Here is a 23,250-nt window from a genome sequence, read left to right as displayed (position 1 = left end):
GGCTCAGTTATTTGGTTGCACTGTCCAAGGATACATATAAATTGCCTATTTAAATATAGGGCGATGAGTGATATGATGAGTGAGTCATCATATAAAAACATCATCATATTCACTCAATCTGAACCAAATAGTGGAATCATTGAGGGGATTTAATTTCAGTAGACCATGGTCTTAAATATAATACAATTCCTGTAACCTAGCAACGCTGTTCACTTCCCAAAATTGTGTGGACACAAAATATTTCCATTAGTCTAATTAACATACTTCATTGGGCGGGCCTTAATTGGGTAATCCTGACATGACCTCTTTAGCTCTCCTGTGCGTCTGCAACACACGTCATACCGCACGGTGCACTGACGTGAGTTTGACACAAATAGCTTACCTGTCCGACTAGTCAGATTGCTATTGTATTGATTTCCCTGGATTTTTTTTTCCCTAGTCTGCACCAAGTTTGGCTGTGAGGAATCTGAGGATAGCCTCTTTGACACCAGACCGTGTCTCAATTTTGAGAGTGGGTCTGGAAAGTCTTCATTAACTCACAACTTCCTGTAGTCTAAGGGTGCATTCAAGGCACTTTGGAATGACAAGGACCGTCCCCGTGGCTACTTTGTTTTTCCCACAGCAACTGTTCATGTGCTTTGCCGTCGGAATGTGTGACAAACATGGATGCCACAACAAAGGTTAAAACATACATTCACTAATCCTAAATAAACAACTGTATTTTCTTAAAATATAGTGTAAGACGCTTATGAAAGAAAGATATGCAGCTTTCAAGTGACAAAAACGGCAAATTCCCAAGTTCACATTAAAACTGTTGGACATGAAAGGCCACATTGTATCAAGTTCTCTATCCAGATATGGATATTGTTGGCCATTAAAGTGACTACAATGCGTAGCCTAGGTTAATTGTAGCTTCATTGTGCGCAGTCGTCTATTGCCATGTAACACTGAATCATGGCGGGTCAGTTGTTTAGCTACACTAGCTGCCTCAGCTACCAGAGTGAGAGGTAGCCTGTACGATGAGTGATTAGGATGACATATCTGAAGAAGGCCAGCGCAAACCAGTAAACAGAGTTAAGGGTAAGAAGAAGTCATATGCATTCCAAGTCTACCATTCCTGCGTTACTGCAATCCAGTTCCTCACTACAGACAGAACTAGGCCTAATTGAGGCCTAGCCTTCACACAAACAGCCCTTTTGGAAGTAACTACAAAAATGAACAATCTATTACTATTGTAGTATTGTTGAAATAGAGTTAAAACCAAAATACTTTTATGACAGTATTGAAAGTAATGAATTGTTTTAGTCTAAGCGCATGTTTATCACACTGCTTTGTTAACATTGTAGTGTATCAAAGGGGAAAACAGGATAGATGGGTGTAGGGACAGAGGGGCGGGGGTTATTCGAGGTTAATGAATTCTCAGTGCAAGGCGGAATAATGTTTTGTGACAGCCATTACATTTGTGGAGATAATTTACTAATTTCTGCCATTACACAACAGAGGGGCTGCATAGAGCGCGAACAAGAGAGGCAGGGGTTCCACAGGACTGAACCCCCATAACACAACAGGACAAGAAACAGTCAATGCCACATTCAGTCAATCACAGTGTCACTTTGTTATGCTCTGGATTGTGCCTCCTCAGATGCCTTGCTGTCTTGCTCAAGGAATGAACCGAAACGATATGGAAAGCGGTGGACTAGACGTTACTGCAGAGGGGCATTGACTTTTTTCATGAGAAAACCAAATCCATCACTGTAAGTAGACTATATGTCTTATTCATGACTTTTTGTTGCTTGTTGTGTTCTGCATTAAAAAAACACCAATGTTTTTTTGTGTTACAGAATATGAGGACAAAGTATATTTTTTCAACCATAAGAATTAAGAACATAAATAATGTCTGAAAATCTGGGATTGACTTAGTGTAAAACCATTGGAATTAATTTCTTTTTTTAATTCAATATTTATCATAATCAACAAACATGACGCCCTTATGCAATTATCATGCAAGCATATCTTATCTGGGCAAGACTAATAAATGTGATTGAGTCAGAACTAAATGTTTATTCTGCTTGGGTAAACTTTTGTGTCGGTGCTTGGAAAACTCTTTTCATGCTGATGGCCCCTCCACAGTCAACTAATTTCACTTGAGGTCTACCTGCAAATCATTGTGGTGACCATTTACTCTGTCTCTTAAGTCAGCAACGTATCATTAGTTTGCTGTAAACACCTTCAGCAGGTTGTGTACTGTAGAGATGGTGTTGTTTTAATGGGAGAGTTACACACTGTTATCATATTGGGTGTTTCTGAGGAAGACGTGCTAGCCGTGTGCCGTAAACACATACTCTAGAGAATAAATAATTGATCACATATCAGAAGGAAAAATAGGAGTGGAGAAATGCATTAAGAATTAATGAAAGATGAATGAAGTGAATGCATGGATACGTTTTGTTCTATATACTCAGTACTGTATGCTATATACATATAAATATATAGATATATAGCTCAGTACAACTCAAGATGGTATACAGTGTCTGTTAGATCATCATGCTCGTGTGCTCTGGCACTAGGTGTTGGTGGTGGTGAAGCATGAGGTCCGTCCTGGTCGTGTCTGGTGGGGAGAAGGCTCGGCGGTCTCGCGTGGGCCAGATGAGAAGGCTGCTGTGTCTGGGTGGGCCCCACATGGAGGAGCCAGTGGATGTCAACTCTGGGGTGTGGCTCCAGAGCTTCCAGCTGCTGGACACCGAACAAAATGACCAGGTGTGTCCTTCCTGACAAGTGTCCTCCTGTCTGGGTTAGTAGACTTGCAACATTTCTGCCATAATGACTCATATTGATGACAGTGTTTTCTTGCATCTTTCACCTGTTGCTGTTGTGTTGTTGTTTGAGTTGGATCACTTCTTATTTTCACAATCAGTATTCAAAGCATCTCCTCAGAAATTATATAATTTATCTTAATCAAGCTACTATGTCATGCTTTCTCTTGAAATCAATAGACATATTTATTTATTTCTCATGTGATGGTTATATAGGCTATTGAAAGTATGTTACTGGAAAGTAATTGACAATTTATGGGAAATGGTTTTACCTTTGAACTTAGTTCACCCAGACTGTACACTCAGTGATGCCTGACAGGCTAAAATAGACTGGAGAAAGCTATACACTGTCACTAAGGAAGTAACGTTCCAGGAAGGAGAAATTTACCCAAGACAGGCACAGGCACAGGAATGTGACCTAAAATAAGATAGGCTACTCAGATCAAGCATGTGGTAAACCATCAATCAACCAAAAGATACTGCATCTGTGTAAAGAGAGCCTACAGGTGGTGAATAAAAAAACAGTGCTAATGCATAACATTATTAGCACTATTAATACATTATTTATTAATCCTATAAATTCATCCAGTAACCTTACATTTGTCTGAAGCGTGAATGAACTGTTTTCATTTTTCCTGCTAACAATAGACCCATGATGAGCACATATCTTCATGATGACATCAGTGGGGTGATCCTTAAAACAACACGCCCCTGTCCTGTCAGCTGCACAATCACTATAGGCAAATGTAGGTTGACACCTGTGTCCATCAGAGGACATCATAGAGCTCTTCTCTCCTGACATCACTCTTATCTGAGTTTCATGGTAGTCTTACATACGTGATAAATACATTTAAACTCAGGTTTTTGTCGCATAGCTGACAAGGGCAGGTCACTGCACATTCTTTTGTGCAATCCTATCTTTAACATGTTTTCCTAAGCAGATGCACACATATGTCTTGGTGTTTTAAGGAACTTAAATTCCCTGACAACGGGAGCGTCGATAGTTTGGTCTATTTGGAGTATTTACCCTGGATGAAACTTCAGTTGAATTGGCTACCACGCCTTATCCACCCATTCTATTGAATCGTCGTTTAACGTCGACTTCGTCGGGTTTCCAGTCCCTCCCACCTGGCGTCTCAGTCATTGAGCAGGTGAACAAGTGTGAAACTGTTAAGTGTGTCTCAGCATAGGGCAAGAGTGTTGTGTACAAGGACTGCCAAAGAAACAGGACCCCGTTAACTTTAGAAGAATTACACTGACAGTAGCGCTTTTCTGGTCAAAATGCAATGGAACGCTGCTAATTTTCGGAACGGGATTTCGGTTTCGCCGTGCGTCAGTTGACATCAGCGAACAACTTGTAATTCAAGATTTCATTAACGTGGATTAAACTGAACTGCAAAAGAACTTCATTTTGGATACACTACATTGCAAACATGAATCCGTAAACAACTCACCTGTATTTAAAGGCATTTCCAGGTGGCCGAAGATATTATGGGGAAATGTCAACTTACGATGGTGAATATTTACGTAGCCGTATAATTAGTTTATCAACTAATATAGGCTAGTTGATGTAATGTCGTGGGCACCTTTAAATGTAATAAAAGTGATTGTAGAGGCCTGCATGAAGTGATCCTACAAGATTCAGGGAAATATGCGCTCCCCTATAGCCTAGGCTACCCTTTTGTCATTTGGGTATTTTCAGCAAAACTTTAGATGCGTGCATGATTTAATTTTAGATTAATCTAAAATTACAGTATTATGTAGGCATAGTACAGCTTAAGTGCACAATCAATAGACTGTTATCTGTGTAACTTTAACATCTATTTGCAGCAGATAGCAGCTATTTGCAGAGTATTATATTCTAACAAAGCTCATTGGCTCACTTTAGGAAATTAGGCTACTTTGTGCATCCATCTAGACCTTGTATTATTGTCTCCAGACAGTATTGTTAAAATCAAACATATTGTAGAATAAATTGTAGGACTTTCCTGCATAATATTATGTGTATTATATATATTACTATTACCAATATCACAGTTGGCCATAAGTAGTGTACTGTATGTGTGCAGTAGCCATTGGGGAAATGGAGTCGGTAGCTTTTCAGCTGACTGAAACTGTAAAACCTGATCCACTCGCCTGAGGCGCAGTTCTCAACTGGCCTTAATGAAAGTGGTGATGTTTTGAACTGGGAATGGCATTGGGATTTTTGGGATGATGTTTAGCTGGATATAATTCAAATAATGCACCTTCCAGAGAGTGTGCAGTCTTGTGTAGACCTACTCTGTGTATTTTAATGAAGGGGATTTTCCTCTCTGCTGATTCCATGGAAGACAATGTCTCAAAAGAAGAAGCATTCTTTTATCTGGCTTGGAAATTCCATTGCCCTGTCCTCTTGCTTAACAGAGTTTCCTTTCCTGGTTGGCTTTAACTTGTACATTGATTGATGGACTGATAGATATCAGTGTTTGTTCATGGAAAGTATAAGGTTATTTTTTTTAATTATTTTTCATAATTTTGGAGAATTTTTGTTCATGTATTTGAAAGCCCCAGTGCTAGTTCTTCATGGACTTCTGGAAATAGGGTCTGGCAATCTGATATTTGAAGTGTGATCATGTATCCGGTACCTGCTGAAAGCCAGGCATAAGTCTTACCTCTCCATAGCTGTAATCCAAATACTTTGCTCTGAGTGTCCTCATGGACAATATGACTGGAAATAATAAGAAGGAAATGGACTCCATACAGGAATCTGTTTCATCCAGCACTATTGCGGAAAGGCTTTGGTTTTTACCAGAACTGTAAAATATTTTTATATACCACACCCCTATCAAATAGCATCAGGTGTTTTTCTTCTGTTTTTATTGGAATATGAAAAAAAACATACATTGGACCTCAGTGAGTCACTTGAAGCGATTCTCTAGGTCTTGGTTATGCTATAAAATTAAAAGCTCTCAGTCACTCCATTCATATGGACAAATTGTGGACCCTGTCAGTGTAGCACGAAAAGGTATCAATAGGAGGGCTAAAGGTCTTGAACCATAAATATGACGATGGGTGCTGTTATGATAACACACCTACAGTCTATCAACCATATTAAAATGATTATGTGTGAAATCAGTTAATGATCATATGACCATATAGGTCAAAGGTGCAGCTTAGAAGATGTCCTGGACCAGGTATCGTGGGAGTGGGATGAGTTTAATGTTTATCCTTCCTTCCTTGTCTTCATCCTCAGGATCCTGTGCAGGAGTGGGCTGATGAGGTGGAAGACAACGTTGTATATGGGGTCACTCTGCGCCGTGAGCCTGTCCAGTCACCCACGGAACCAGCAGAGGACCAGCCCGTGTTCAGCTGTGTTCAGTACCGCACCCATAAGGTCCGCAGGGTCAAGGCGGCCACCTTAGACCGCCTGGTGGACCAACTACTATATCCAGAATGCCAGGACCCCGACTACAGCCGCATCTTCCTATCCACTTACCGAGCCTTCACCGAGCCCAGCACCCTCATCCAGGTGCTTTTCCAGAGGTGAGAACATAAGGAAGAGGTAACATTTACGATCATGACACAATCCAGTGCTGATTTATCAACATAATATTACTTTAATGGAAAACTATTAAGGGTGCACTTGAGACCTTAATACATACCGGTATGTGCTTTTCAGTATAATGTTGTACTTGTGACTGTTTAGCAAAAAAAAAAGAAGTTACCCTACTTTTAAGTAGAACGCAAAACCTTCAAAATAGAAGCCAAAACCTGATAATATCACAGAAATAATGAAGACTTTATTTTTAATGATGTGTGGGAACATCCATATTATTGCAAAAGATATTTATCTGAAGGAGGAGGAAATTAGTCACCCCACTAATATTTGGAATTCCGTGGAACAGGTTTTTAATCACATGACAGGCTTTTCAGAAGTATTCTGATCGCACAGAACCACCACAAGAGCACTTGCCAGGTCTCCTCTGTTACAGATGGCTGGCTGGTATGTCAGCGGTCACATTGCTAGAAACCAGTCAAGCAGCCTTAAGCATCCTCATACCAGTCAGCTCTCATAGAATCACAAAACCACATCTGCAAAAGTCAACCGAAACCTCTCTATGTGTGTCTCTGCAGGGATGATATGGTTGTTAATCTGGACAGCACCGTCTGCCTCCGGAGGTGAGTGGAAGCCATGTTGGCCAACTGCAGATCAAGTTGACCCTAATCAGTATCTGTCTTGAGACGTTTGGTCACTGGTCTGCTTCCTCCCCAACAGTCTGAAAATAAGAACAGCGACTCTGTAGTGTGATTCAGATCAAGTTGACCCTAATCAGTATCTGTCTTGAGATGTTTGGTCACTGGTCTGCTTCCTGCCCAACAGTCCCCTGCTGCCCCTGATCCACATGTGGCTGGAGGAGCTCCACGAGGACCTGCGGGAGCCTCCGCAGCACCCCACCCTCAGGCTGCTGGTCAGCCACCTCCGCCACCGCCTCTGCTTCCGCCGCCTCGCCTGCCAGGCTAAGGCCCTCCTCAAGAAGTTCCTAGAGGAAGGTATGTGGCCTGAAACTGATCTGGAGTCAGTAGGTTCCTCTTATATAGGGAGTGATTCTTCCTACGTCTATAGAGATGAGCCTTTTACTGCTGAGTTTCTGACTTGCATGTGCAGGATTAAGTGGGTTGTTTTAACACGGTTGGACTGTGATTGATTTTAGCTTGTGATTGTTGTTAACAGATCGCCAGACCGGCACTGCTGCCACTGCAGCTGAACCCAGCGCAGCCACACCGGACGAGGGATCGGGGGTTCTGAGCAGCGAGGTCAGAGCCACTGATCTACCACTTAACTTCATGGACTTCACAGCACAGGACATCGCAATGCAGCTAACACAACTGGACGCCGTGAGTGGTTTTGCCTTCAAGCTAATCAGTCTTATTCTTCCTTTTCTCATTGGGCTGGACCTCTGTTTCTCCTTCTTGCTGACCTCTGCCCCATTCTCTTCCTCCTCTAGAAGCTCTTTGTCAAAGTGGTGCCATTCCACTGTGTGGGGTGCGTGTGGTCCCAGCGAGACAAGAAGGAGAACCGCCACATCGCCCCAACGGTGCGTGCCACCATTGCCCAGTTCAACGCCGTCACCAACCGGGTGATCACCTCGCTGCTGTGCCACCCCCCTGCGCCGCCCGGCGCCTCTCCCCGCTGCTCGTCCAGCAGCCCCACACAGAGGGCCAGGGTCATCGAGAAGTGGATCTCTGTGGCACAGGTCAGTACCGTCCGCCAGTGCTGTCTGGTTTTACCCCGGAAAAAAGAAAAGGCAATGTTTGATAGCTTGAGAAGATCCCAGGGTGGAAATGAGTTATGGTTCCATAGAGGTTGTAGCTTTTGGACATCACCATGACTAGTTGCTATGTTACATACTGTGTGATTGATCTTTTGGACATCACCATGACTAGTTGCTATGTTACATACTGTGTGATTGATCTTTTGGACATCACCATGACTAGTTGCTATGTTACATACTGTGTGATTGATCTTTTGGACATCACCATGACTGATTGATCTGAAAGATCCATCTGAGTGGTGCAGATGTGTGAGCTGCCTGTGTGACCAGTGGCTGATGTGTGTCTGTGTTTCTCTGGAACTTCAGGAGTGCAGGCAGCTGAGGAACTTCTCCTCCTTGCGAGCGATCCTATCTGCACTGCAGTCTAATGCAGTCTACAGGCTCAAGAGGACCTGGGCAGCGGTCAGCAGGTACTGTAGGTCACCTCGGTGTGGCAAAGGCAATGAGCTTTTGGGGAAATTAGCGCATTAGCCCAGAGTACATGCCATCCTCTTACCTAACTCTGGGATAGACGGCTAATACGCTTATTTCCCAAAAAGGCTCTTTTAAAGTTCCTTTCAATTATATAAAGATAATTTGATTGATGGCAGAACTAAAAAAAAGTTTCAAAGTTGTAATGAGTGCTGTGTCCACTTGTCATTGCAGGGAGAGCCTTGAAGCCTTTGATCAGCTGTGTGAGACGTTCCCTGATGAGAACTGTGTGCTGACCAGCAGGGAGATCTTGGTCGAGGTCAGTATGCCCCACATGTTCATCTTAATGTGTGCACAAAGCAGAGCTCGAGAGGAACCACAACTCTCTGGCCGAGCACTTTCCATTGTCTACCGTATCGGCGTAGCGCTAACGTCATCGGCCGGAGCTAATGGCCGAGCGTTGCTTTTTTCCGATGCCGCAGGACCCGGTATCAGTGTTTGAACAACGATAAGCTTGTTCTCACATGCAGCCCGGTCCATACTTTATCCCACCATAAAAGCCTCATTGTATATCCGAGGCAATCAAACATCAATGTCTCATGCAGTTTGTGTGGGAGACACCAAGGGAGTAAATTACAGTCACGCACACCTGTGAAGGAGGGCCTGTTTCAATAGGCACCTGCAGCTGAATGGGTGCAGCTTCAGATTGATTTTTATTTACAGTGCAACTTTCACATGGGACCAACCTCAGGCCGTACCACCTGCTGCTCGAGCCCTGAGTAAACATGAGGTCCTCTTTAAGTACTTAAGCATAACGCACTACATAAAAAGAGTGTAATGAGCTTGAGTTTATTGTGCAGAGGGAGTTTATTCTTTGTGTCCAGACCAGAGGTTCCTCTCACACAACACAATTACTTGACTACATGTCAGATTATAACACTACTTGACAGGTAATTTCCGACGTGTGGATACGTAGTCCTGAGACTGTCATGCTGCCAAGGTCAGAGGTCAGAGTTGTTTGGACATGAAAATAAATAACCAATCACTTTCCTTCCCTCAGGAGGGCAGCCAGTCTCCAGAGGAGAACCCTGCTGCTCCCAAGTCCCCCAAACTCTGTCCTCTGTCCAGGCAGCTTGTGAGTACTTATTTTCATATGCGTTCATGTGAAACGTTTATCATCTATATTACTGTCTAATATTAAGCATAGACTTTAGACCCATAATAAAACCAGCCCACAGAGTTCCTTATTGGACTGAAGCCAGAGCACCCAAAGGGAAATGAGAAAAAGTGATTATGCCAGTTAAGCAGAATCCGCAGGTTTATGGAGGCTCTTCTGGGAGAAGAAAGAGGAACTCTGAAAATAAATTATTTATTTCAGTCCTGGACAGAGTTTCGGCTTCTCTAAAAGTCACATGCAGACATTCCCAAAGTCCAGTGTCCTCTAATGACACCATGACCGCAAATAATCAGTTTTTACTACCCTCACATTCACGTTATGAGTGTCTTAGGAAGTTGTATTAGTTCAGGCCATACTAAATGAATTGTATCGAGAGGGTATGTGTTGTGGTAAATAACCCATCTGTGGTGTTGCGTATCAATAGTGTCTGGTGATCGTGCTAATGTGTTATTGTTTGACCCTTGGAACAGGGCACCAGCAGCGGAATCATCCCCTACCTGGGCACTTACCTAACCGTCCTCACCATGCTGGACACGGCGCTGACGGACACAGTCGAGGTGAGCGCAGCATGACGTCTTTGTTGTCAGTGCCCACATGTACAGCAGCCTTCCTCATGATCTCTGCTGTCACCTATCTGATCTGTCACACTTACATCACCCCATGATGTGTTGAGTCATGGTCATGGACAAAGTGACAGAGCAGAGAGGCCAAATGGAATATATATATATATTAAAAATTAATAGATATTTACTTATTTGTGTATTTAATCTCATCTCTGGGTGTCTGTTATTGACAGAGCGGACTCATCAACTTTGAGAAGCGGAGAAGGGTAAGTGCTGTTCTGTGTGTCTCACCTTCATGGCTGTAGAACAGAAAAGACCCAGTGCGTCACACAGCCCTAACAAATCATACAGCAGTCAGTCACTATGGCATTTACAAGAGCAGTTAGCAAGTTATTAGTTCTAGGCTCACATGCTGTCAGCCATGTTTATAGCGGTCTCCGCTGGTGTGTGTGTGTATGTCCACAGGAGTTTGAGATCCTCGCCCAGATCAGGCAGCTGCAGGCCTCCTGCTCCAACTACAGGTTGAAGCCGCACCCCCACATCTGCTCCTGGCTGACCGAGGGTAGTCTACTCACTGACCAGCAGAGGTACGGCTACTGGCAGGAAGGGATGAGGGACACCACTGCTATGATGACCTACTCTACCCGTGTGTCATGTCAGAGTGTTGTGTCCCATTATATACTGTTGTTAGTCATACAACTTTTCTCCATGAAACACTGCTGTAAATCAAGGCAGCATTTCTAATACCCAACACATAGCTCCATACAGATAACTTGTCTTTGTTGTATTGTTTTGTTTGTTTGTTATTGTGTTTCCTTGCCTTCCTACTATGTAAAGCGACCTTGGGTTTGAGAAAGGCGCTATATAAAATAAACTTATTATTTATTATTAATACACCTCTGTATGTTCTCATTCTGCTCCATAATCTGGCGCTGCTTAACAGCTTGATAGTTTAATGATGGCGCTCTCCTCTGTTGTTGGTAGCTATGAGCTGTCTCGAGGCCTGGAGCCCCCAGTGGACCCCTGTCCTGGTTCTCCCAGATGGAGTCACCGCCTCCTCACCAAGAAGATCTCCTCGTAAGTGTCCCAAGCAGATGCTTGCGCTGCCACCTCACCTGCATTGGAGGATGCAACTGATAAAACAAATAAGACATCCCCTCACTCTCTTTCAGTGTACTGTAGCTGTGTGTGTGTGTGTGTGTGTGTGTGTGTGCTCTGTGAGTAACTGTAGGGTTTGTGTTGCTGTTCCAGGTTCCTGAGCCACAGTGAGGGCTCGGGCAGGAAGACTCATGCCGACCAGATCAGCGTGTCCTCGTCCGGCTCCAGCGGCTCGGAGATGGAGGACCTGTCCAGCCCTAGCTCCACGCCGCTCCAACTCAAACTCCAGGCATGTGTCTAGAACAGCTTTTTCACAACTGATGTGAAGCTCCCAGAGTAGACTTCTGTTTCGTAAAGTTTCATGAACTGGGTCTTGACCTGCTCCTGAGTGGCGCCAGTAGAATCTTGATGTCCTTGGCGTGTTTCTGAGAGAGTGTTTGCTGTTCTGCTGAGACTCTGGCCTGATAGGACTGCTCTGTGCCGTGTGCAGCAGCAAACAGCTGATGTACTGTAGGGCAAAGGGTAGTACAACCAGATGGCACATTAGCTAATACAGGGAGTTAAACCCATTTAAAACAGTGTTTGTATCATGTATGAGTAACTAGATGTTCTGGAACATGACACATCAGGTTCAGGTAGCACCAGGTGCACACACTAGATGTTCTGGAACATGACACATCAGGTTCAGGTAGCACCAGGTGCTCATGCACGCTGTATGAGTAACTAAATGTTCTGGAACATGGCACATCAGGTTCAGGTAGCACCAGGTGCTCATGCTGCGTGTGTCCCTTTGTCCAGTCTCTGTCCAGCTCCTGTCAGAATGTGGCTGAGGACTTCACCCCGTGCTCATCTGCGTCCCCCACTCCGTCCACCTCCTCCTGCAGCTCCTCCCAGGCCGAGCTGACCCCCCTCAGCCCCGACAGCTCCTCCTCCTCCATCTCCTCCTCCTCCTCCTCCTCCTCCTCTGCCTCCCCACCGCCATGCGCCTCCACCCATCCGGTCTACAACAAGCAGGTGGCCGACTCCTGCATCGTCAGGGTCAGCGTGGAGTTTAGCACCAATTGCAACGTCTACAAGAGCATCCTGGTGAGTCCAGTGTGGAATGTCGTGTTTACATTCTCTGTAGGAATGGTGAGCTGTTTGTATATAAACGTACATTATATTTATAAAGCCTCCTGAGGTCAGAATGGTTCTACAATACATTGTTTCTACTCTCAGAACAATGGTGTCCTCAATAGGCTTCATAAATATCTGTGGATTGACGTTGATTTGAATTTTAGCGTTGACCTTCCTGCTGTCCCCGTAGTGAGGTAGTTTTCCTGGACTAAATCTATGGCTATGTTTTTGTCCCCAGCTGACCAGTCAGGATAAGACGGCACAGGTCGTCCAGAGGGCTCTGGAGAAGCACAACCTGGAGGGGATGAGTTGCCATGACTTCAGCCTTAGTCAGGTGCTGTCCCAGGACAAAGGTGAGCACACTCGGCCAGAGAACAACAGCTCTGTGTCCCAGCAGTCTGATAGAGGTTCCTTTGATAGAGGAAGTGAGTGCAAACCAATCCAGTGGAACTGGTTCTCTTGGCCAACTAGAAGTCAGCATGCGTTGAGAAGAAAAGGAAATCATTAATATGTATTCAGAAACTCTGTGTTCACCCAGAGGCATTCTGATAGCTCTGATTAACAGCTCAACTCTGCTCCCTCTGACGGCCTCCTGTTTTTCTTTTCTCCAGAGTTGCTGATCCCAGACAAAGCCAACGTGTTCTACGCCATGTGCACGTCGGCCAACTATGACTTTGTGCTCAGGCAGCGCTGGCGGAGCCACAGCAGAACTCTGGGGTCCTCCTCTAGCCCCGGCGCTGTGGGCCGATGGCGGCACGGCAAGTGAACGCCACTGCTTGTCAGGGCGGCCGTTAGTGGTCACTATAGCTCAGGAGCACCCCCTGCTGCTCGTTTGTGCAACTACATGTGGTGAAGCAGCGCACGCATCTGTCTACCTGAGCAGCTGTGTGCACACTGTGCATAGTTAGAAACGTTTAGTGTAAAACATCAGGTAAGGGATCAGATAATGCTCAGAGCTCACACTCACAAAGAAGGAAAGGAAAGGACATGGGAAACGTGCAATGACAAGAATAGAAAAAGAAGAAGGCACAAGTCTCTTGGGAACTAACTTTGGAATTCGACAGAAAAGGATACAAGTCGGAATGGTTCTTATTAAAAAGGACAAGGCTCTGTTCAGCAATGATCCCCATAAACATCTCAGCACTTTAGTACACTGCTGGCAGACCACTGCACTAGCTGCTCTCATTCTGCAGTTTGCTCAGTGGATGGTGTGAAGGAGTGGCTCGTGATCTGAAGTGAAAAGAGCATTCTGGTGAAGCGAGGTCTAGTTTATAGAGAACTGTTTTACTCTGCAGTGATTCCCACAGTGTGGTCCAAGCAGCAGGCACATTGCCACTTTGTAATAGGCAATGCGACGGACCTTAGCGATGGGACACAGACAAAGACCTCAAAGGACAAAGAAATGAGCAGTGAACTCTGGTGCAACTGGGCAAATGTTGGAGTGAGTTTGGCCACACAACCGTCGGCCGGAGAGAGTGCAAACAAGCAGACCAGCAAAGGAATCATGGGAACTGCTTGTGTGACCAGACTGATGGTCCAGTGAGGGACTAAAATGGTTTGATCCTTTCTCTAACACAAACCTGCAATATGCTACTGCTTTTAGGCTAATAATTATTACTGAGAATTATAAATATACGGTTAATTGAAGAGAAATTTATAAGTATCGAAAAATGTTTGAGACTAGATTTTTTTTCAGTCTTAATTCATTTTAATGGCATTACATTTCAGTGTTAATTTTTCAGAAGTATGTTTGCGAAATGTGAATGCGATCGTTTTTGCGAATGTGATGTTTTTGTTTATGTCTGTCAGCTAATGAAATTCATGCTTTGAGGACCTTTTTTAAACTTTAATTATAACATGAGTATAAATGAGCAGGACATGCACACCTATGTTTGGGACATCCACCATTACTTGTGCACTCTGTAGTGAACGAGTGGAGGTTCTTAACACAGGGTGGACTAACCTATAACTAACAAGGTAGCAGCACTGTCCTGTGTGTGTTCAAGTTCATTCCATTTGTGTTTAAGGAAGGATTTTGTGTTTAATGAAGGATTTTGTGTTTAATGAAGGATTTTTTTGTTTTCAGACAAAAAGCCAACACAAGCTAGAAATGTATGTTCTCTGATGCCTCATAATGAGCTTATCTAAAGAGTAATGTGATTCGGAGAAGCAGAGTGACCATAATGAGTTTATCTAAAGTTATGTGACTCGGAGAAGCAGAGTGACCATAATGAGTTTATCTAAAGTTATGTGACTCGGAGAAGCAGAGTGACCATAGGAATGTGCTTGAGCGATACTGGACGTGTGTTTTGAGTGTTCATGTTTGGTCGCTGGAATCATGAATGAGGTCAGCCAGATGATTGTGTAATAGAGCTCCGTGTGGTCAGATATAGAACAGCGGTGGTGAAGCAAATTCGCGCAAGTGACGTGCAAACATGGTTAAAACGGTTAAAGTCTCTCAAATGCACAAAGGACTTCTACTTCAAATGCCAGCAGGATGCCAGAAAGGCTTTGTGTACTGTATGTAGTAACTGTATGTCTGAATGGTTTGTGTGTAAGGTTAAATTATTTCAAGCACTCTTGCCTATATTTTAAACTATGAAATATTAAATAAAAGTTAATATAACATCTTTTTCTCATGCCTTTTGTATTCAACATAGTTTAGGTACAATATATTGGTTATACAATGGGTTCTGTTGTTGAAATTCTTAATTCTGAAATTGCAAATCACAAGTTCAAACCATCATGTCCTAACCTGTTATGTGTGTGTGTGTGTGTTAATTTGCATATAGGAGAAGTAGGCTATATGCCTATAAAGGACTATTCAATTGCAAGTTGCAGCTCTTACAATACATTAGTAACTAACATGATAAACAACACACACAAGAAAAACGATAGACTACAATTGTTTTGACAATTTCAGGGCAGACATGTGTGTTACTGTATTGAAGACTACAACAAAAATATTTGTTCTGGAATTTAGAACCCTTACTTCATGCCGAGCACCTGCACATTGTGAGTATTTTTGATGTTATCTAAACTGTTAAAGGATCATTTCACCAGTTAGGAGTTTCTTTTATGTTTCCTTGACGGCAAGAAATATGTTGGTAATGGTATTAGATTATCATCCAGGATATATTTTCAGAATTTAAGGGATTTCATAATGATTGAGCCAATTTATTGTATTGTTTGTGATCTTCCCAGCCCTACATATGAGAGTGTAGCATGGACAAGATTTATTGTTAACATAGAATTCATGCATACAAAAAAAGCTTGTGTGTGTGTATGTGTGTGTGTGAACATGCAAGTGCTTATATATCAAAGTCTAAGTTCACCAGTAGGCCTGAGCTTAACGTGATTTAAAAAAATGACCGAAGTGCCCAAGAGCCGAGGGGGGAGAGGATACAATACAGGAGCTATAAATGTCAACATGTTGATATGTATCAACCAGTTGAGTCCTCACTGACCTTGATTTTGAACTGTAGATGGTGTGTTGAGCCCTTATTTTAAATAAAAAATATTAAAACACGGCCGATATTAATACCAGCATTGATGTGTTCCATCACTGCACAGCCAATCCACAGTTAACAGCTCATAACACATTTAAGTGTACCATACGTCTTTAAGTGGTCAGCAAGATGGGGAAAGCAATAAATCCCAAGGATACTGCAACATGTCCATTTGGTTGCCTTGTGCTCCCAGGATATATTAAACAATGCTACGTTTGGCAGGTATAGAAAAATATGCATATATTCCTAGGTAAATAACAGACCAAAATATATGAGCCAAACCTACAAAAATGTGCATGTATTTCAAATATTTACTTTTATTTTGAAAAAAAAAAAAAACATGCCTATGCAATCTGGTGTTGTCCCTATTTGGACATAGAGATGTGTTAAAAAACAACACACAAAGTTGTGTTATTTTCAACACGTTCGTTTAGGCCCCCCAAACCGTTCCAGTTCATGAAGCACCCCCCGGCCCCATTTTGTGCCGCCCCCACTATATCTAGGTGGTTTGACATATGTAATAGCACCTACTATTACTACCACAGACTTTCTAATGAGGAAACGCAGCACTCAAAAAATCCTCCATAGAAATGCATGGGGCTGGTTTTGTAATGCTAATATGGCCATTTGTCTACACATATCCCGCCCCTTCCGCCGCCAAAAGCCGAAATGTGAATACATCATGCCAGAGCCATATAAAGGTATATGGCTCTGCATCATGCCAATCATGTGGTGTGTTGTGAATACATTGTGTCAATAATGTGTTGTGATCTCGCCACTGGAGGGAATTTGGTGTTGTGAAGCCTTGTGAAGTTTGGCCCGAAATAGATGCCGATAAGTGCCCAAAAAGCGTTGCAATATGGCCGCCGAGTGGAGGGACTTTGCTACTACTACTTCTACTACTAGGCTACTACTACTACTATAGGGTGATGCACTGACTCCTCATTTTTCCCACAATTCTGCTTCTACTCTTCCTCAACTTTTTTTCCACAATTTGACAATCTCAATGCCCACATATCCAGTGTCCCATCATTATTACTGCCATCCTTCTTCCTTCTGTAGGCTACAAGAGATTTCAAATGATACATTTTAGTTCTTTGCCAAGCTGAAGAGTGGTGTCTGTCATTGTCACCACAAGAGGCCAGCCTTGTACAATATTCCAGTACAGAGGACAGTAATTCCACTGTTCACCCATAGAGGTCAGGGCAGCTGTGTGTTATGAGACTAGTATGTAATGCTCTTTGTCTGCTCCTTTCCTTTGTCCTTGTCTTACTTATCTAATAAAGTCATGATGGACTTGCTGGAGGTGACGGACGAGCAAAATGCCATCTGTGCCTTGATATTTCTGTTTAATTCTATATATAATTTCTAGCTCCAGCTCCAATATCCTTCTGGACAGCAGTCTTGAACAGTATGTACAAGCACTGGATACTTTAGCGCCTCTCAGAACAGATGGAGCATGTCTCAGCAGAGTTGTGCGACACTACAAAGTGATGCTCTTAAACGAGCCTTGCACAGAAATGGGCAGAAACTCTGCACACCCCTATTCTGGAGCCATGGCTGGTGCAACTGTGGTCATCGTGGAAAGGTGTCTGTTTTCTATGAAACCCCAGTGACAGCAAAACTCCTGGAGACTGTCAGGCTCCGTCTGCCCGGTGACAAATACGGAATGTCAGTAAAGGTCAGTACGGCGGATGTGGGGGACGTACAAACACCGCTGACCCAGACGCTTTGACCTGACACGGAGGAACGGTGCCGTGTGCCCTTCCGCCTCGGAGGGGGGCCCGACTGACGCACTTGGCGTGCGCGCGTTAGACAAACCCAATCCCTGTGCGAGCTGATCCTGGGTCAGGTGCCAGTGGCAGGGGTCAGCTCTGCGTCTGCCTCCTGTAATGGATACTTAATCAGTTGGGCACGGTGGCGCTGACCCTGGCCTTTCACAAACAACCTCCTGTTGTGAACAGCAGTGTCTTCTCTCATTACACACATTACACACACACACACAAGCACTTTCCAGGAACCTGTCATGAGTACCTCCTGTGCTATTTCAGGAGGGTTGCAGCTGGAAGCGAGAGAGAAAACAACTCTTTGCCTGATTAGAGAAGGTGGAATATAATTTAGAATTTAAAATGGCTTGGCCAGAAAACGCAGCCTTTAATGTTCGTAGCTGGATGCTGTAGCAGACGAACACACATTCATCTGCTGTGGGCTGAAGGTGGGAGAAAGACAGACGGCATTTATAAATCACCATTTCCAAGCCCATTAAGGGACAAAAGCAGTCGCCAGTCATTGTGTCCAAATCTGGTGAAATTACTCGTATTCGCCCTCCAGGAATGGTGTGTGTGTTTATTTTGAGAAAAGAAAAACATAATTTACATGAATCCATTCGAGGCTTCTCATAATGCCAGCCAAAGGCCGTGACGCTGGTGGTGTGAGTGAAAGTGGCCGTGTCTCCACACGCCCCCTACCAGGCGGCCGGCCTCCTGCTGCACCTACGAGACATCGGCTGTCTGGAACGCGCCACGGGCATCGCACCATCCTCCGTCTGCAGGGGAAGTGTTAGAAACCACAGTGCGGTGGGGCGGGTGAAGGGGGGGGGGTGGCGGCGGTGACGGTGTGGAGTAGATCACAGCTCCGTCAGGTCGGGGCAGGAGAGGGAGAGTGTTCCCAGAAGCTGCTGAGCATGCAGTGAGATGCTGACAAGGCTGAGAGAGAGAGAGGGAGAGCCAATTACAAAGAGTGGGAAGATAAAGTCTTTTACAGTAAGATGGAATTAATCACTGAGAGAGGCTATTAGCATGGGTCATGTGGAGGCCTCATTTTAAAGTTTGAAGTGTGTGTGTGTGAGAGAGAGAGAGAGAGAGAGACAGAGAGGGTGTGATTGTATATTTGTGCCTTTCTCTCTCTCTCTCTCTCTCTCTCTCTCTCTCTGTGTGTGTGTGTGTGTGTGTGTGTGTGTGTGTGTGCATGCGTGTGCGTGTGCGTGTGTGTGTGTGTGTGTGCACGCGCGTGTATGAGGCAGAGAGGGAGACCACAGTGATCCTTCTTAACTGAAAACATGCATCCAATTCCACGCTGGCCCCTGGCACATGAGCTCTCGAAACACACTCTCCTCCTTCACGTGGCATCACTCTCCCCTCCTCCCTCCCCGCTTCAGCGGTGACCTAATAACCTAACTTAGGTCTGTCAGTGTATTTTGAAAGAGCAATGCATCTAATAGGTTATTAGGTATGTTCCAATCCATTGATTGTTAACTGTTTCTGTCTTTTGTTGTTTTTTGTGTTTTGTTGTGAAATATGTCCTAATATGTTTTTTTGTACGTTTTGTGGCCACTCCTCCAAATGGATATGTCAAGCCAAGTCTCTTTATTGCTTATTGTGTGTGGTTGGGTCCCTGAGTGGCTGTAAAATGAGTTAATGTGGCCTTACCCGGGGTCACTGGATTGATGTGCAGCTCTCCGAGCTCCTCTACAAAGTCTGCTCTCTGCGGTCAGGGTGGATGCAGGCCATCATGTGTATGCTCTAAATGTGGTTGGAGAGCTGGAAAAACAAACGCAATGCACATCTGTTGATGTAGCTAACGCAGATGAGTAACCAATAATACTGCATGGATAAAAAAAGTCAAAGGAAACCACACTGCTCACAATTTGTTGGTTGGGGGAGGGTTTTTTCTTGGTATTTGTGATTGAACCCATTTCGCATTACTTTCTTTGTTCAATCTTCTTTTCCATTTCATCTCATTTTCCAAAGCGCTTATCCCCCGGTAAGAAGCCCACTTTGTCCCTGTGCCATAGCGACTAGTTGGGAGGGAATAGGGCTGAAACATGAGCTGGCCGGTGTGGGGACTTGTCCTTAGGCGTCCTGCGCGAGGATCGCGCTGCTTTACATAACTGGCCCCGGTCGTCAGGCAAGGAGTCGCTCCGGTGACAAACCCTCCCCCAGCGCGAGCACATGTGAGCAGCCCGGCACATGGGCCCTGTTCCCTGCCGCCGAGGGAGGAGGGACGCTTCCAAGAAGGCTGCGGAGTCAAAGGCCATCAGATGATGATGTGGCCTGAGGTGTCACAATGTTATTGTTTTTGTTTTGTTTGTTTGTTTTGCAGTCAGAAAGTTGACCTTTTGACAACTGTTCAATCAAGGATTTGGAGCAACACTGAAGGGTAAATAAGTGTCCAATAAACATTCAACTGAAAGACCCATTGGCCATCGTGTGTGTGTGTGTGTGTGTGTGTGTGCGTGCGTGCATGTGTGTATGTGTATGTCTGTCTGTCTTGCTGTGTGTTTGTGTGTGTGTAAGGCTGGAGAACAGGAGTTTTTTGTTCAGCAGAAACAGCTGCTACAGAGGTTTGTGCATCACCCTTTTGGACAGCATAGCTAAAAAGTCATCTCTGCTAAATGAATCCTATTGATTCAAGGATGATTGAAAACTAGTGGTAGTTCATGACAAGGGACTAGAGGCCATGTTTATGGTGTTTACTGACGGTATGTTTAGTGTATGATTAGGATATAATATGGTGTTGTTTAGTGTATGATTAAGATATAATATGGTTTGAGTCATTTTTTTTCACAGAGACACTTCAGGCTGTTGTGTTTGCTCAGTGCTAAAATATGTTAACTGCACCCTGAGACAGATAGAGAAAGAGAGAGAGTGTGTGTGTACGTGCGGTGCGTGCGTGCGTCTATGTGCATGTGTGTGGAGGGTCACAGGTTGTTGACAACAGGTAACTGTATCTGTATCCCCAGGGGAACAGATGGAAGGGGACTAGCTAATGCTAATCTGGGAGTGGTAATCGGGTTAATGGGCCGTTGGCCATGCTGAGTTGCTGCTAGTTTATGGGCCACATACCTCACACACATATGGCCGGTTGACGTGACATGGCTTTTTGTGGTCCTGAGTGTCAAAGTAAAAAAATGACTAATCGGCAGAGCTGCCAACTCTCATGCATCGGCTGTTCATGATCATTCATTTGATTGGCTCCACGCGCTCTCCCGCCAATCCAATGCGTGAGGGTTGGCAGCTCTGAATCTACAAATAAATGTGGTGATATTGTTCAGAAAAAAAAACGGTTTTATATATACCATTCATGCCAGTCATATTCCTGTTTTTCATAATTTTCAGCCAAACCAAGAAAAGCCCATGGGGTGACTGTCCTAAGCCCATTTCACAAAGTTTTATTTTGAATAAAACCAATAAAATGAATATATTTTCCCCTTATTTAAGTACATATTAATACCACAGATGTCTACTTGTAAGTCTGCAGTTTTAAAAGTCCGCGCATGATATTTTGAATCAGCCCTGAACAAAAAGATTTTGTCCCAAAAATCAATATCATATGGTGTGACCCTAAATACTGTTTTTTAAACGGGCAATTGTCTGGAGACCTTAAGGAATAGGGGGGTCTTTTTTCATTTAGGAAGTATAATAACATCTCAGGACACTGAAAGTTTACCAGGGCTGCAGATCATTTGTCTTTTTGTCCATTCTTCCTTCCTTCCTTCCTTCCTCCTGTCCTAATCCCTCCTTCTAATTATTGTTGTGAAGGAAACGAGGAAGGAACGATAGGAGGATGGAGGAATAAAGGAGAGTATATGAGAAATCAAATGGAGTTATTGTAAATAGTTATGGCAGTGGGCAGGAATGATTTATAACGGTTCTTGTTACAGCGAAGTTGAAGCAACCTCCAGCTGAAAACACTTTGTTGTCTGACCAGTAGTTCATTCAGTGGATGTGAGGTGTTGTCCATAATGTTAAGGAGGTTTTGCAACATCCTTCTCTCAACAACCAACAGGGGTTAAAGTGTACTTCCATGCACAGAGCTCAACTTGTTTATAATTGTTTATAAACTATAGCTTATATGTGTGAACAAAACAAACTTTTTTATTTTTAAAGTTTGCATGGTAGTTGATGATAACTCCAGCAGATATTTTCTTTGACTATCTACTATTTTATTGTCGCTAATAAATCCCTACAAATTTTTGAAACCGAAAGTTGATAGACGTGGGAGGGAACTTTTCACCTTCAGCTTGGGCCAATGATCGCACAATTCTGACTCATAATGCTTCCGCATAGGATGCTCTCATATCTCCTAGCGTATCGGCCAATTAGATAAATGCAATTAGATAAATGAGACATCCTCGATGACGTCAAGCTTTGAACAATTTCGAGCTGGAGGTCCGAGGAGAAAGGTCGAAGGCAAATAGATTTTTTCAAACAGATATGAACAGAATAAACTCAAAGGGGAACTACAAAACATTCAGATTGAAGCTCCCCATCGAGAAGAGAAAACCCTAAAAAGGGTTATGTGATATACCTGTCTTAAACTGTCTTTTGTTGTTTGTGAAATACATAATAGGCTACACATTTGCATTAACAGATTGTTCTGTGGTGTGATTTATCACATGGTGTGACACCATATCATTTAGTGTGACATCAAGAAATCATGAAAATAAAAAGGCTTTTTGGGTCTAAATCATACAAATATCAGATGGAAAATAGGGTCAGCAAACATCATTTTCGGTAACACTGTACTTGACAGTATCGACATAAGAGTGACATGACATTCATATGATACTGTCATGACACTAACCCTAACCCTAGCTTGTTCCCCTAACCTAACTCTAACCCTAATCCTAAACCTAACCCTAATCCTAATCCTAACTTGGTATGACAAAAAAACAAATATCACTTATGTGACTCTTATGTTGATACTGTCAAGTAAATTGTAACCGCATTTTCTTTCTTTTATATCAAGGTATGTCAAAATGAATATGAAGTTTATTGAAAAATACAAAGCACTCACTGAGCGACAACATATTTTGTACCCCGTGGATGAAAGTCTGACTACCATCTGTACACAAAAGGCATCATTTAATTACTTATGAGACATTAATCATGCTTCTGAGCACTGCAGTTGACCCTTCACTCTTTGAGATACTGATGTTAAGGATTTGACCCCAACAGCAATATTGGCACTTTTTCTGCTGTGTTGTGGTATGTATTACATTGAACACAACATAATAAGCATTATGTACTGTAATTCATGTTGCAACAGTAAATTATATTATTATTATTATTATTATTATTACTACTACTATTATTATTATTATGAAAGCTCCTGTTCTCTTTTAAATTTGGTGCAATAGGAGGAAGGAACTGCTGATGTCTATAAGGTTTATTGCCACAAGCCTCCTCTCTCTCAACCTCTCTCTCTCTCTTTATCTCTCTTTCAATCTCTCTCTCTCCCTATCTCTCT

General features: G+C 43.5%; 1 protein-coding gene and 1 long non-coding RNA gene across 6 annotated transcripts; one reads left to right on the top strand and one right to left on the bottom strand.

The window, feature by feature from the left end:
* Window positions 1–664: 664 nt before the first annotated feature.
* rgl3a (ral guanine nucleotide dissociation stimulator-like 3a) lies at window positions 665–15,118 on the top strand. 5 transcript variants are annotated; one of them, XM_048248774.1, is made up of 19 exons: window positions 665–680; window positions 1,643–1,754; window positions 2,568–2,757; window positions 6,046–6,335; window positions 6,927–6,971; window positions 7,174–7,343; window positions 7,525–7,688; window positions 7,799–8,047; window positions 8,432–8,535; window positions 8,771–8,855; window positions 9,597–9,671; window positions 10,184–10,270; window positions 10,510–10,542; window positions 10,742–10,863; window positions 11,261–11,353; window positions 11,528–11,663; window positions 12,173–12,460; window positions 12,729–12,843; window positions 13,102–15,118. In XM_048248774.1, exons 3-19 carry the CDS (start codon window positions 2,587–2,589, stop codon window positions 13,254–13,256), a joined length of 2,382 nt encoding a protein of 793 aa, XP_048104731.1. In that variant the 5' UTR covers window positions 665–680; window positions 1,643–1,754; window positions 2,568–2,586; the 3' UTR covers window positions 13,257–15,118. The 5 variants fall into 5 exon arrangements, with proteins under 5 accessions (XP_048104731.1, XP_048104730.1, XP_048104729.1 ...); XM_048248773.1 differs by lacking the exon at window positions 665–680 and adding an exon at window positions 940–1,080; XM_048248772.1 differs by lacking the exon at window positions 665–680 and having other exon boundaries at window positions 1,504–1,754.
* Window positions 15,119–18,635: 3,517 nt separating this feature from the next.
* On the bottom strand, window positions 18,636–20,016 carry LOC125298377. Its single transcript, XR_007194194.1, has 3 exons — window positions 19,643–20,016; window positions 19,428–19,538; window positions 18,636–18,704 (listed from the first exon to the last, which is right to left on the bottom strand). It is a non-coding gene; the product is annotated as an uncharacterized LOC125298377 (long non-coding RNA).
* Between the last annotated feature and the right edge of the window lie 3,234 nt (window positions 20,017–23,250).

The sequence above is a fragment of the Alosa alosa genome, chromosome 7 (assembly GCF_017589495.1).
Source record: "Alosa alosa isolate M-15738 ecotype Scorff River chromosome 7, AALO_Geno_1.1, whole genome shotgun sequence".
Classification (NCBI taxonomy): domain Eukaryota; kingdom Metazoa; phylum Chordata; class Actinopteri; order Clupeiformes; family Clupeidae; genus Alosa; species Alosa alosa.
This window is presented reverse-complemented; position numbering and strand designations above follow the sequence as displayed.

Bases quoted from the DNA above. Each gene is read 5' to 3' on its own strand.
- rgl3a (XM_048248774.1), top strand. From the start codon at position 2,587: ATGAGGTCCGTCCTGGTCGTGTCTGGTGGGGAGAAGGCTCGGCGGTCT. The intron at 8,048-8,431 runs GTCAGTACCGTC...CTGGAACTTCAG, and splicing joins AGTGGATCTCTGTGGCACAG to GAGTGCAGGCAGCTGAGGAA. The intron at 10,864-11,260 runs GTACGGCTACTG...TGTTGTTGGTAG, and splicing joins CTACTCACTGACCAGCAGAG to CTATGAGCTGTCTCGAGGCC.